This window comes from Aptenodytes forsteri, unplaced genomic scaffold, assembly GCF_000699145.1.
Source record: "Aptenodytes forsteri isolate BGI_AS27 unplaced genomic scaffold, ASM69914v1 Scaffold136, whole genome shotgun sequence".
NCBI lineage: Eukaryota > Metazoa > Chordata > Aves > Sphenisciformes > Spheniscidae > Aptenodytes > Aptenodytes forsteri.
Window position 1 is genome coordinate 2,719,881 of NW_008796111.1, and position 15,832 is coordinate 2,735,712.

The 15,832-nt window shown below is 42.2% G+C and overlaps 1 protein-coding gene across 1 annotated transcript in view; it reads right to left on the reverse strand.

The window, feature by feature from the left end:
- MED27 (mediator complex subunit 27) overlaps positions 1-14,191 on the reverse strand; it is a 110,209-nt gene extending 96,018 nt beyond the window's left edge. Inside the window, exons 1-3 of the mRNA XM_009287023.1 lie at positions 14,156-14,191; positions 13,580-13,680; positions 565-679 (exon numbers count right to left, since the gene is read on the reverse strand). Coding sequence (XP_009285298.1) covers positions 565-679; positions 13,580-13,680; positions 14,156-14,191 — 252 coding nt within the window. The remainder of the gene's footprint in view (positions 1-564; positions 680-13,579; positions 13,681-14,155) is intronic.
- Between the last annotated feature and the right edge of the window lie 1,641 nt (positions 14,192-15,832).

The window sequence follows — 15,832 nt, forward strand, 5'->3', positions numbered from 1 at the left end:
CCTTCGGGGGCTGCCCAGGGCGGGGGGGCCGGTTGAGCGGCACAACAGGTCACTTTTAAGCCTTTTATCCTCTTTTTCTAACCTCAGGGATTTCTTCAGCAAAGGGGGGTCTGCCCCGTGCGCCCTGTGCCCCCCGCCTGTGACAGGAGCGGCTGGGGAGATGTCTGCCCAGCCCCGGAGCGGGAGCCAGGGGCCAAAGAAATGACCACTGGCACGTGCATCTCTAAAATACCTCTCTCCTTCCTCAGAACATTTTTTTTCCAGTCAAATGTCCTCTTTTATTTTGTTTTCCTGTGCTGTGCATCATTCTCTGCTCATAATACAGGGTATATTCCCTCCTCTGGATGCTCGATACGGAAGAAATAAAACTTAGTTAAAATAGGAATCCAGGGCCCCCGTCCCGCTGCAGCTGTGCTTAGCTTCAAGCAGGCAAGAACACTTCTATAAGCCTTATGCTCATGGGCAGACTGGATTCAGATTTTAAGGTTGGGCCCCGTGTTACGGTTCATGTCTCGGTCGTGATTACTGCTGAAATCAACAGGACGAGGGCCCGGCCTTCATTACCGAATGTTTGCAAAGCACTGCAAAGTTCGAGACTGCCATCATAACACTAAGTAGTACCAGTCGGATTTTGTAGGGGCTGCTTATGTTTCCAATGCCACCGCCAGTTCTTTTCACCCTTAGGGTGCAGATAAAACAAACAGAGCTGAAATAAATGGAAGTGCTGCGCAGGCCAATAGTCACTCCACAGAGAGTAAATTGCAGCACAGGGCTAGGGTTTTTGTTTTCTCAACTTCTAAAGTAAATAACAACCTCTTTCATAAAGGTATTAATTAAATTCAGTAAGCACAATCCACACAGTCAGACCCTGTAGTCAGGGGTGCTTTCTTTTAATATGTAAAATGGAAATGAATACGACAAGGACCGGCAGATGTGTCAGTGGCCAAGTGAAGCGAGGCTTTGCCCTCCACTCAGTGACACTTTTCTGTCTATCATGGAATGGATTCTGAAAATTGCATCCGATCAATTAAATGTTCTCAGACAACACGCGAGGTATTGATAAGTGAAACCCTATTACTTAGCATGAAGAATGAGAAAATGAAAAGGCTGCGGTTCTACTTCTCTTGAGCTTAGTAATGCTGTTGTAGCTAAGCACAGAGATAAAGCAAACCTGGAAGCAATATAGTCTGAAGCAATGTAGTTCATTCTACATAAACAGTGAAATATATACTGCTGTACTTCAAAGAATCAGCAATGGACTGAGCACACTTAGTAAGGCAAATACGAACAAGATAGGAATAGTTCTTTATGTAAAAAAGCACTGAATCAAAGAATAGCAGCCAGAGGCAGAAAGGACAGGACTATCTCAGCCAGACTGGCAACTTAAACTGTTTATGGATCTATAATATTAATTATGTTAGACATAAAATCCCTTTCTTTGCACTACAATAGATTGGTCAAGAAGGTACTGTGTTATTATAAAGGTATACTTGTAGGCTGAAGGATCATTCCCACATGGCATTATTCTTTTTTCCTCTCACTGCAAAGTTCAGACTCTGGGTGCACATTGCAGATGTCTGCATCTTATTTTATATGTTATCCCTTGGAAATGGATGATTCTTTTCCATTTCTTCCCCTCTGATTTATTATTTATTCTTCCCCTAAGATTTATTATTTTTAAACATATATTTTCAGCCGTTAATATCGCATTTATTTTAACTGCCTCCAAGATCCCTGTCATTGAGGTGCCCAAGTGCAAGGATTTCTGATTTTACACCCTACCTGGAACAGTAAAAGGGCTTGACAGTTTTTTACTATTTTTAAACAGTAACGACAAAGCAGTGGCCTGAAAACAAACCCATAAATGCATAAGGAAACATTTGGAACTTGCCCCTAAAGAACAAAGAGTACAGCATAGCTTTGGCTTAGAAACTCAAAGGAGGGCATTCACATTTTTTGCTCCAGGAATCTGCTTTTCCTTGCATAAATGAGGAGCCAAGTTCTCCTGAACAGACAACGGGCAATTCAGAGCACTAAGAACTCCGCTGGCTCTGGAGGGAGTTAAGGCAGACTCTGCTTCAACACCTAAAGATAATGGCTAAAGAACCGAGCAGGAGTTCCTGTGCCTCTTATTACCCCTTCTCCTGTTTTGCCACATCTAGAAGGAAAAGACTGCATAATTTGGTGTGCTCATTGGTAGGGCATTGCCTTGCCTAAGTTGCTCACTGCTTTCCTTTAAGCAATATTCCTTAAGTGGCAGCTTGCCCAAACCAAGGCAGTATGCTAATTTCAACTTCATTATAGGTATATTGTAAGTGGGCATCATGGATATAAAATACATGAAACCAGGACATCTCCAAGGTACCGATAAAAATCTTTTTGCCTTAAAATCACTCGTAAAACATAAAAGCAAGAATCCAGCTGATGTTCAAAACATCCAAAAATCTTACTATCTGACAGCTGTTGAGTGGGCTCCTGCAAAATTGTTGGGGTGGCCCAATATGGACACATATCCACATCTGAGCAAGCATCAGAACTGACATCTTTTATCTTCTCCACCAGAAGTTCAAGGACCTAGTGATCTCCCTCCAAAAAATGATCACATTTAAAGCATATGGGTTATATCCACATTGCACAACGCAGCGTCACGTAGAGAGATGCAAACAGCAACCGCAGTCCTGGAAGCAGCCTGGTCTGTTAGTTCAGCATACTGACCAGACTAATAAACCCTGCCTCTCAGCATTGCTAATTAGCTCTGGCAGACCACTGTGCTAACTAACATGGTGATACTACAGCTAGCCCAGTTATCTCCACACACTGCTGCAGTGTGCCATGTAGATAGACTACGAGGTGGAATAGAGAGAAGACTGCAGTGAACTGCCAGTTCCGGATCTGTTCTGTGGCTAAAGAGGGAATTTCATTTTGGGTGCTGTCAGTCTCGTAACGTACATAAGCCCTGAACTCACTTGGAGAGAAAAGGGGGGAAAAAAAGTAACAATCCAACCTGGCATCACATGCAGCTTGACAAGAGCAGTACAGTTCTCTTCTGAAGCAGAAACGTGACTGGGGAACACGTAATTAAGATGAACCTTTCACAGCAAAGTATGGTATGGCAGTATTACTCAAATTGCAGCTACTAAGAACCAAGTGGGCTGTAAGTAATCAGCAACATTGAAGAAAAGGGATGATTCCAGAATCCTTGCAGAGGTACTGTAAACAATTTGTTAGGGAAGAAAGTGCCCAATTAGAAATGCATTCTCATTTAAGAGAAATTAATTTTGTTGTCAGGAGAGACAACTAATGGTGACTATTGGGTTTCATACCAAGTGCAGATAATCTCTCATGAAATGTCTGGACAGGACTCAACCTTTGGAATAACTGACATCATAAGAAATGATCTTCATCTTCCTCTGAGATAGATAAATGCTGATATTTATTCTGTGGCAAGCTGGACTGATATTCATCAGCAGGGCCTCTTCATTTCTTCATACTTCATTGCTACATTCTTGACAGCACTTCAGATAAATATAATAAACCGATTTTTTTTTTGTTCAAATAATTGTGATGCTCAGTAGTGCAATTGGTAAGATATTCTTGCTATTTTTACATTCCTATTAATTTCTTTCAGGTTTTCAGTCTTCAGTTAACCACAGAGTTTACTACACGATGCATTATTGAAACAGAAGAGAAGCTGGGGGGTTATCGACTCATGTTTGAGGCTTCTGCCAAGAGAAGGGAGTGCATCCTGCCTCCTTTTAGACAAGGTTGGGATGGCAAGACATTTTCAGATGTGGGGGAGCCTTGATCTTCGGTGCTATTTCTTTTCTCTTGTTCCCTGTATCAGAATCTCCCACTATATCCAACAATAGTGAGCGAAAATCTTATCTGAACACTCCTGCCAGAAGAAACAGTGAAATAATGAACTGAGCTGACAATGATGTAGTTATCATCAGATTTCCTGTGGGATGAATAGAGTTAGCTTAGTATTGTTTCAGGATCTCAGGCGACCTGGCTCACATTCGAAAGGATCTTCCCCCACAAGATGGTGGGTGGAAAACAGACCTGGAGGCCTCCCGGTCCCCTTAGGGGGTCACTGTAACTGTAGGAACTACAATTTTCCTGTGGCTATTCAGTTCCTTATCTAGAGTGTTTTGTTTCAGTTTACGGTTATAAAGTGTCCACATCCCACCAAGGACTGGATGGATTACGACTCTTAATTCCCCCTTGTCTGTTGAAGCTGGCACCCGTGATATCAGTTTTAAGATAATTCAAAGAGATCTACTGTTAATGCTGTGCTGCTTCTGGAGTTTCGCTCCCTGGGGAAGTCAACTTAACACCTTAGCCCAGCACTGAATTTACATGAGGAGTGTAAAGCAAAATACAAAAAGTAAACCGTACCCAGCAAAACTCATGGTGTTATTTTATGCATGCGGAATTCTGTCCCAAAATATGTCACATTTTACTTGCAAAAATAAAAGGCTGCTGTTTTATTCTGTATGTGTGCAATCTGCAAAGAAGTATACTCAGCCGCTTCTTTTCTTTAAACATTCAGTGATCAAGTGTGGAATCTGATGTAAAACCGAACGGGAAGAAAGTATCATTATTTAAAGGCTACATAACTGCTTAAAATTAGAGCTGTGAAGGCATCAAAAAATACCAGAAATCACAGATGGTTTGCAGATAAATTCACATTGCATTTAGTCCACTCAACATCTAAAAAAAACCCTACGCTTTTGCCTTGCTTTTCAGTCTATCTGTTGATGCCTGCTCAAAACATACTTTCTTTAAATTGGGCTTTGAGTCGTGTTCTGTTGCCCTATACATTCAGATCCTAGCCACTTTGAAAAATCTGCACAAGTACATGTATTTTTAAATGACGTAGTTAAAATTTAATATATTTTGCACATTTTCAAAATGACAGCTATCCTGAGCGGGTTAAAAAAGACATTAGCAGGGATGAAATAGTAGCAAGAACAGACAAGTAGTTCTGCAATATGCAAGTGGCTGAGACAGAATGACCCAGTTGCTTCTTCTTGACTATATTGATGGTTCTGCAGTATTAGAGTCAGTTAAACTCATTGTTTTCCCTGTCCGAAGACTGCAGGATCAGGCTTTTACATAATTCTGGGATATTTGTGTATTCTGTAATTTAACTAGTTAAAGCCTACTTGCCTTTTTTAATGCCTGGGCTGTATTTTCAAATGTTTTGTCTTGTCCTCTGGGTTTTCTCTCTGCCACTGGTTTGCTCTGGGGAAAATTCCACTTCCATTATCATGAAGGGCCAGGATTTGGCACAATCGTTCCAGCTTCACTGCCTAGCAGCAGTCAGCAGAATTTGCTTGAATATATAATGCTTGGATTCTACTCCTTACAAGTTTCTTGCGGAGGTAGGATTTTGCAGCAGGCAAGGGGAAGCTTGAAACATGATGGTTATTCAATACATGGTTGAACACATCCACTAGCTATTGCTCTTCATTGAACAGGCGCATGAAAGTTTTAGATGGCAGCGTATCCGCTGTTATGACAGTAAATATGATGGAGTTCATGGTACGGTATATGGTATTTCTTCTTGCCAGGAGCAAACTCTAACATGCAGCTTGGAAAAGCAGAGGCTGCTTTTCCCCAGGCTCTTTAAAAAACCTGACACAGTAACAATCACTGAGACAAGTTTAAAGTGTTCTGAAGCTCCTGATTAGTAAATATTATTTGAGAAAAGTGTAATCTCAGGACAGTAAGGCCTGACGTGAACCAGATTCAGGCATGATTTTGGCAATCTTCAGCTTTATTCCTTCTAAATATGAATGCAGCATGCCAAGCAACCATCCTGCCTAACTCCTGAGCTTAGCTTTCCCCACTCCACCAGCCACTTGCCAAGAGTCATTTGCTCCAGTACTTCTTACAAAAGCCAAGCTACTTCTCCTAACTCTCCATCCTAATTAAGCTACTTGCTGGCTTTTATAATCACCTCTCCATAAACCAATCAATCTCAGCAGGATTTTTAACAGATGAAACCGGGCTGATCTCCCCTTAAAGCACCAGCCAACCTGAAACAAGGTCTTATTTTTTATTCTTTAGCTTTTCTTGCATGCCTTCTTTCATTTCTTTTCCAGCTGTAAAAGAGAGAGGCCAACAACAAAAATAAAGAGTCAAATATGCTTAAGGCTGAATGAGGGCATGGACATGTTTTCCAGACAAGCCAAGTAGTTCTAGCAACTGCATAGATCAGTATTTTCTTTCAAGCTGTTTCACACTCAGTATTGTTCATCAATCCATTAAGAAGGACAGGCAACCATGCTTTTGAACAGAAATCCAGACAAAACAGGCAGAATAAATCAAAGTTCTGGGATATTCAGAATTTCAGCATTTCAGAAATTCAGTACTTCATCTTGACCTTTATTCAAGAAAGCATCTGAACCAAACTTGGAGTACATACCAAGGGACTTTTAAATCGATGAGCCTTTCTACAGCCCTGCTGCCTGCTTCAAGACCCTATTTCTGGAATCTGCAGAGCAGTTAAACTGAACTCAGTTCAGAGAGTCCGCAACCAAAAGAGCATTTCCTCTGGAGTGGGCTCCATGGAAGAAAATTAACTCTATCCCAGCCGAAACCAGGACAAAGGCACACATCCAAAAACCGCGCAGAGCATCCTGGAGTCACTGCAGCATTCTACTGGTTAGCAGGACACAGCTGGCACTGCTCAAATTGCCACCAAACTGGATTTACCCAGAAGCTTCTACTCCCACAGACATCGCTATGGAAAACGTCCTGCATGAGCAAAAAAAAAAGTTAATCAATTTGGTGTTGTCAAAGGCATGCTAGTGTGCTTCTTGCTGTCTCATAACATGGGATAAAAGGGACATCAATACTTGGAGACCATGGAGGCACCATATGATGTGGAAATAAACTGGCTTCAAATAAAAGACTACCTTCATTTTGTCAGGACAGAAACACGAGCGTATGCACACACACAGCGGGGCCGCGTCGCTACCAGCATCCCCAGCGAGTATCTGCCCCGTTTCGGTGTTGCTCCGCCAAGACCAGCAGACCCCAAAAACAACATGAAGGAGCGTGCGTCGTAGGTGCTGGCCTGCTGCCACGCTGGCATGCCAGCTAACGGCGTCCATGGGCTAGGGAAGGACCAGAGCCATGTGTGGCACGGTCAGCAGATACCGAACAGATTGGATTTTTTTCCAAAGGCTATTATCTGAAAAAGACTTTGCTTTGTACTTGGGCTAATATGGTAAACTGTGTCCAGTTAGCTCAGGAAAAGGTCAGAGATATTTTAAAGTAAAGAAAGGCCATTTCTGGCAGCTGTATCCAATTCAGAGAGATATATTATCCCCAAAGGAACATGAGAAAAGAAATCCTTATTTATTTTATTTCTGCATATTCCACTTACAGTTGCCCTGGTGCATTCACTCTGTGGAACTGAGCTATGTTTTCAAGCAGAATCCAGCCAATCTTTCCTAAAATGAGACAGAGATTGTCTAAACAGACAATCGCTTCCTGGAATTTGCAGGTCTAATTCCATACTTCAGTATTTATGTGTCCAAAAAAAGTGACATCCATCTTCCCTCTTAAAAAAAAAGAAAGATTTTCCTTCTATCTAGAGATTATTTAGTGCTCTGTTATTGACACTGCTTCTATTGAAAGATTTAAAGATAAAAATGCAGTGTATTCAAGTAGTGAACATTTTTCATCGTCACTTAGTGACAGAACAGCCTGTAGTCAATTGCAGCAGATTTATCTTTTCTGCTATCGATCGTGCGGGGCTAAGCTGTTTGCAGGTACCTGGCTGTATCTCTTCTGAACTGCAGCAAGAAATGCGAAAGGAGTGGACAAGAGTGGTGCCAAGCAATCTTGTTTTCATTCTAAAAACTGTTTAATTATTTCCCTTTAAGTGGTGAGATAAGCTGCTAGAAGATAATCTGTTTATGGACGCAAGGCATTTCCTGCCGGACAGAAGGAACAGCATACGAACGTAGTTTCCCTGTGTAGCTCAGTCTACAAGGCGTCACAGGGAACTGGGTTCGAGACACCAGATGCAAATGAAAACTTCAGGTGTCGGAGGGACAGATGTTTTGTGAAAAGCAGGGGCTGCCTGTCAGGTTCCTAAAGCAAACCTCCCATAACCTCCTGTGGTGAAGATGCTCTCTTGTACTCTCGTGAGGATTCCCATCACATCATGGAAAGATTCCTTCTGCTTCTTGAAGCCCACAGAGAATGGAAAGTATTATCCTGAGGGTTTGGAGCGCTCCAGCCTCCAGAGCTCCATGAACAATTTCTATACTTAAGACACGGGGATTAATTCTGGTCACCTTCTGAGTTTAGTGTGAAGCTGAAGGAGAAAAAAACCCAAAACATTTAGATGCAAGGTAGGACCCGCTTGTTCTCAAACAGTACAATATTGGATCCCAGGCTCCTGTCTCAAACACATCTACTATTTTAAACAGAGCCAGACTTCTATATATGCTGTTCTTCGCTTAAGCCAAATACATCGGTAAGTGCTGATACAGAGGCTGTGAATTTGATGGCTGAATAATGCTTGCGGGAATCCTTAAGAGACCAAGAAAGCTTTCTCTAGAAGCTGTCATGCACCTCCCTGATGGATCACAGCTCACAAACCGTAAATGCATTTAATGTGGGGAGCAGTCAGGACCAGATCTTCAGCTTCCTGCAGCAGTTGCTCTGCTATGGAGCTAAAAGGTGCATTTGTGCTTGTTTCTCTTACCAGGTACTAGCTGAAATGTGACCCAGACACCTTTAAAGTTTCTATATATCAGGTGTAAGTTTTCAATATAAGCTGGAAAAGAGGCATACAAAGAACTTCAATGAATGAACGGACCATGGCGCCTCAGTGCTATTTGCAGCTTTCTCATCCAAGTGATGCCATTTATCCACAGTCCCCACTGTGACTTTGGGTTGCTCCCTTTTTGGATATTGCCCATAGGGATTAGAAAAGGGAAAGGCGAGCGCTGGCCATTGCCTAGACAAGGAGACCTACTCTATTCCTTGTGCCCCCTGCTTTTTCCTTCCACTCCTGCTGGGCAGACCCAGCAGATTAATTCATACAACAGCAAAAAGCCCTGGACATTGTAACTGCAGGAACTGCCTCGAGATGAAAATCACATACTTTATTCTGGAGGCAGTGACTTAGCCAAAACCAAGCAAGCTATGCTAATAAAACATATATATAGGTTCACCCCAAGTATGAACTTTACAGTGTTCTAGCCCTTCCCTCCTTCCTTGTTAATCATGCACTGAGGTTCATTTTCTAATCACTTCTATGAAAGACATTCTCCTACAGAGACCTAATCTTTTTACACTCCTCTGCAGCTAGCTCTGACTCCCTTGTCATTTCCTGATCCAAACCCTTTTGATTAATCATCTCTTAACAGGTTTATCAATCTGTTCTGAAGCCCGTACACAGGAACATACATGTTCAGCAGATATTTCCTCTATAACTTTCTGTGCTACACTATTTTGGAGAACTGTTCCAAACTGTGCCAGCTAACTCTTGCTATTTGCAGACATGGGAGATGGGATTCTAAACCACGAGGATTTGCCAAGGTAGCTATATGAGTATACTAGCAAAAGGATATTTCTCCTACTGTATAGCTCATTCCTGTTCTTCAAATAAACTGTACTAGTAGAAGGACTTCCACTGCCTCAGCAGAAGGTTTTTGTTGACAGAAAATGTTTCACCTCTTGCATTGCAAACCAATAGAGCAATGATAATGCAGCTTTTGATCAGGACAAGTTGTTTTCTCCTCAGTATTCACAGCTGCCAAAAAAGGAATATGAACACCGTCTTAAAGAATAAAAAGTGGCTTAATTCTGTCCCCAAAAATAACCTGCACTTTTGATCCATTCTGAATTCTTTTTCTTGCAAGGCTTTCCTGCACAGATAACAACGTTAAACAAATTAGCAAATTACTCTCTCTGCAAGAGCCAGGTCATATTTCACCATTAGAGAAGGAGTCTGATTTTTGCTTGGGTGAAAATAAATCCACAGTAACAGTATTTGCTATCATTCACGTCTCAACATTCCCCCTCAAAATAGTTTCATTTTGTTATATTTAACGCTTCAGCGTTACATCTTAAAATAATGTCAATAATTACAAATCTCACTGTTTTATTTTAGGCACTGTTCTCCCGGAGTGACAGAAGCACACAGATTGAAAATGTTGCTGAAAAGATTGCTGGAAGATAGGAAAAACACATCTAAGCTTTGCCTAAGTGGTAAAAAGGAAAGAGAGGCTCTTTGGACACAGTGGCAAGGAGATACAAAAGTTCCTAATGTTGATCATTTGCTTAAAGCCCAAACAGTATTACCTGTGATAGCAAACTAAAGCATTGCACTATCGTGAGTTCGCGGGGTAATATTTTGGCCCTTGTGGGATGTTATACTGCAGTACTGAAATGAAGGATCATACTCTGAAGTCTGCAGTCTGGTGCCCCTCTCTGGCTGTCGTACCTGATTTTAGGCAGAAGAAACCCAATAAAGCATATTGATCAAAGCCTGTCTGATGTGTCAGTTAAAAAATAGCCCTTCATCTGTAAACAAAAAACTACGCAGACCAAAAAAATCTTCAGAAACTTCCTCTCCTTCAAGTTATTAAAGCTCTTTCCGTTGCTATACAATGAGAATATTTTCATAAGTTTTATGAGCTCTATCACTGACCTATTCATTTTCTAATGCCTGAAAAATTACAGATCTTCTCTTGCCCATTGAATAAAAAGCGAAGCCCTTTACAAGCCTATTAGGAAAACAATATTTACAACAAAACACCAAGGAAAATCCTCCCATTAAATTTTACAGCAATTTCCTTGGAAGAGTCCTTTCCACTGAGAACAGCTGGACTTAATTGCAAATGAGCTGACTGAAAGAAGTACATCTGATTGCAGATGCAATAAAATTCAGGCTTGACACCTTATTTTTTTTTAATATATATTGGCCACCATCAAATCACTGCATTTGCTGGTTTGCAGGCTAAAGCTATCAAAGTTCTGGCAGGAGAACAGACAGGGAACGGAAAAGCTTGTGGAGTCCTTCAAAGCTTGGTGCTTAAGGCACAGCTTTTTAATGCTATTGATTCCTAACAATCAATATTTTTTTCAATAAGAAAGTCTCATATTACCCCTTTTCCCAACCACCCTTCACAATGAACTTAGTTAGGATGAAAAAGCACTTAATGGCTTTCTTTTGAGGTCTTTTTTTTTCATGTTCATTGCAGTCTCCTCTTCCTTACAAAGATCACCTCCCTCAGCCCTGCCGGCTGATACTACGTGGTTGTGGAGTGGCTGGCCAGATTTTCTCCAGTGTAACAACCTGCCATCAGGTTAAAATGTGACCCAGAAAAGCTAATTTCTTTGAAATTAATGAAATTGCAACCACATCAACCTAGCGCCTTTAAGGTTATTTGCTTAGAATCTACCATAAAAAGCAAAGACTTGTGCTTCTTCCTCATTCCTGTGGTATTTCTGTGAATAACTTCGCTATCAATGAGCTTCACGAACAAGGTTTTAAAGTACTTTTTTACCATTAAATTTGAACCAAAGCAGTCATTTCTGTTGGGAGTCTTACACGATGACTTTTCAAAAAGTGGGGCTGGTCATCTCCTGTTGGCAAATGCAGTCCTTTTGCATCATGAGAATATGAAACTTTGCTTAGAGAGGGAACAGGGGGAGTAAGAACTGTGATTGCTGCCACCTGAGGTTGCCTAAGAACTGAGTTTCGTTGCTGACTAATTGCAGGCAAACTGCTTCTGCTGGAATGTATGCTGAGCGAACAGTAGCAACAGTGTTTGCCTGTAGAGCAGTAAGTTTAACAAGGATGGAATAAACACTAAATGCTGCCTGAATCCTCCTGCAGTGGAAGTATATAATCCCCTTTCCTCTTCAGTCTGCGATATGGGAGAGCGGGATTGTCATCCCATTCTCAGTGTTACCACATTTTCTGCTGAAGAAAACATTGGGATACTCTTCCGATTCTCTCCTGTCTCCTAGCCTAACAGGATTATTCCTGGACAGAAACACACATTTCTGTGGAAGGAAAATAGTTCTCTTTCAGCAATGTGTTGTGAGCTGAAACTAATGATCGGGGCTCATTACAAACGGAGGCTGCCTTTCCTTTCATTTTTTTTTCGGAGTAACACTGTGTGGCATCCCAACACTTTAAAAACAACCTGCTGCTCCACTGGTACCTAGCATGATGCTAATAAGAGCTTCGTATAAGGGATGTTGCAGAATCTGTAACAACAAGCTTCATTTTTTTTAAAAGGAGTAGCATTCTCTGCTTGCTTCTGTAAGTGGCTGTTTAACTAGTGCAGATATACATACAAATGCATTTTAATCAACCACAAAAACACTCTGTAGCATAAGTAGTTATGCAGCTGTGCCCACAAGAGCACAGGTAAGTAGGCTACTAAATATTTGATAAACTATGGTTGCATGGGATAGTAAACATAAATATTTAGTATAATATTTATTTACATTTATATTCTATGTTTAGAATCATATTATGTCTAAAGACAAATATACATTCCAGTGTTTGGTCTAGTAATACTACTCATAGACATGTGCTTAGGTAAGATATTTAATACAGTGTCATGATGCAGGCAAGAAAATGAAAGGATTCATTTATAAGATATATACACAGACATACAACTATATACATATTTAGTTTTCTTTGTAGAGTAACTGCACTATGAGAAACAAATGCAATATAAATATCAGCATCTCTTTGCAAGGCGGTACATGTTGGGCCTCTAACATACGACTTGTCAGTTGGTAGGGAATGACCTTGGGGGGTGCATTACAAAATGCTGGACTGGCATGAGAGCAGATTTGCAGTGAACACAGTTATGAAGTGCAAATATCACTCCCCCAAGGCGTAGGCCCAAGCACAGGCAGATTTCGTGCCTTTCTTATAGAGTAAAATGGAGGTTTTGGTGATTCTTTAGAGAAATGCAGGATGCAATCACTGCAAAGAGAAAAATCCCTTGCCAAAAGCCCTGGGAATGCACTAGCTCCCTAGCAAGGCTGCAACTCATCCTCTGTAAGGCTGTCTTTCGCCTCCATCCTGAAATAGAGGTGGCGTACTGTTTGACACATTAATATTTATTACAGCTTGCAGTGCAGCAATAGTCCTATATCAGAGCTGACTCTATTATAGAGAAGACCTGCATTATAGCAAGAGGTGGCCCTTTACAGGGTTTTGGTTTTTCTGCCTGATAACACATTCTGGACTACAGTCTCTCTATATACATTGAAAATTCCTTTTACAGCTACATTGCATTTATGATGACAGACAGCCTTTATCTCCAGTTGAGGGCCTTTTCAGAGAGTTCCTTGAGTTCTGATTTTTTTTTAAATGAATTAAATGAGATTTCTTGCAAAATATATATCTGTATGTGTACGTGCAGGCTTGGGTACTGTTTAGTGCCATTTATTTTGGACCCCTGACCAAAGCCACGATGTCAGCTTGACTGGAATATTTTGTGCCAAAGTAGAGAAGTCATCTTTGGAGGACCAGTAAAGCAGTAAAAAGCATTTAATCTCTAATTCATGGGCTTACCTATGGCCCATGTTACTCAGGACCGTTTTCACAGCTGCTCCACGATGACCTCGGTGAGATGTGGCAGAGCAGTGGTTCCGGTCTTCATGGATACTACTTGCCTGTTGTACAAAAAAACATCGTCACTGTTAGTATCTCCGACAGAAAGACCTATGTGCAGTGTTGGGTTTTGTTGCTTTTTTTTTTCTTAGCATGCACCACTGTCTTTTTAGCGATATGCCTGCTGAATATTAACTACCCTAATGATCCCAGCGCAGCTCCTAGCACTGCTGCTTCCTTTAGTCGTAGCTGAAGTGATTTTCTGCCTTTGTAGCAGTTTCAGTAGAGGAGCCGAGGACTGGCAGAACTACAGCAGCTGAGCAACCTTCCTCTTCGTCACAGGCAGCTCACAGCCAGGCACCAGTGCTGACACACAAGGTGGGAAGCTTTGGTTGCCATTTTACCTTATTGATACTAATTCTGTAGTGCCTATGCCTTTAGACCTGGGCTCTGCTCTGCCATGCACCGCACAAACACGGGGTGAAGAGATGCGCGGTCCTCCCAGAGTTTATCTCCGAGAGTTAAGGACCTGCTTACACGATCTCCTCTGGATGCAGTTGGGCTGCCTGACATGGCGGCTGTGTTTGGAAGCCCATCCCTGCAGGAGGACACTGCTCTCCCTTCTGTCCACCAGCTTGCCTGGACTGCGAGGGGTGAGGGAAGGATGTTCTGGGTCACAGGGCCAGCAGCTGTCTAGCAGGGCTGGGGTGAGAGGCAGAGGACGGTGCTGGGTGGGGATTACCTCCAGCTGGAGCATGAGAGAGAGCGGGAGCGCAATACACAGCAGAGAGGATACAAGGCAACTGGTCAGCACGGTGGGCAGGAGCAGGATAGAAAATGAGCGAGTAGGAGGAATGTGAAAGAGCATGAGGTGGTTTCTCAATCACTCATGGAGGAGTTCCCTCCCGGGAATATACTGGGAAGTCAGAGAAAGAGTGCAAAGAAAGGTGGGAAAACACTTCTACCAGCAGCTTCTGCAAGAGCACGGGAGGACAAGGCTGCGTCAGTAATGGCCAAGAGAAAGGATGGTGGCGTTATCAACACACAGGAATACAAACCACAAAATTAAGTCTAGGCCTGAATTTCGTCAACGTGGATGGATATCAGAGGCTGCATTTGAGGGATGCTACACAGAGAAAAATCTGTACAATCTAAACTGGAGTTGAGGACAGGGTGGGAGACGCAAGATGGATGGGGCACTGTGGCACGCTTGAGTGAAGGATCGGCACAACTCATGAAGGAAAGCCTGTGGTATTTGCGTTTTGGGAACACCGGATGAACTTTCAATGGCATGAAAGGGAACTTGTACAGGAAACGTACCAAAGAGCCCAAAGAAGGGGCTAGGAAAGTTGACAAAGAATTTTGGAAGACAAAACAAAAAAATATAGTCAAAATAACAGAAGACCATTTGAAGTGTCTTTTCCATGACCGGGAAATACTGAATCCACAGCCTTCCTCATGGAGATGAGCAATGAGAAGGAACCACTTTTATCTGCCATTTTCCTGGGTGAATTGGTTATTGCCAGGTAGAGAATGAAACCACAATACCTCCTGTCTTGAAAAGTGAGCAGATCTGGGAACAGAAGAGGAAGGCTGAGCACAGATGCATTGACACAGGGTCTGTAATCCTGCTGCTCAGATACTAACTGCACCTGGAAGAGTTAAGGAGAAGGAGAGGCGGGAGGAACTAAGGAGGAGACCAAACTGATCTCTCCCACGTGCTGTCAGCATTTTACCCCCTCAAGCGCTGCTGTTCCTCCCGTCTCACCCAGCTGCAGCCAGGACATGCTGTACCATCCTGGGGAACTAACCCATCCGCATCTCTCCTAAAAAAGGGTCTCCTCTCTCTCTCTCTCTCTCTGACTTGCCCCCCAGGCTCCCCCCAGGCACACTTCATTTTTCATTGACTGACTGGTAAGATTGTGCCTGACTTCATTGAGAGGCTTTTAAAATCTTAGTCTTTGCTATTAGTATTGATTAGCTTTGTCCTCTTAATGGGCTATTTTTTTGTCTCCTGGCTTGTTGCATCATCGGGTTATATATTACTCTTCAGGGTTCTTTGTATGGATTCATAAATGTGAGTACAGTTGGGGACCACCTCTGAGAAGAGATGCTAATCTTCTGAACAACCCCCCCAAGCCATCTTTCAGTGTTTAGGAGACCATTCACAATGAGAAAAAGGATAAACAATCTGGTCATTGCATTTTTTCTGGG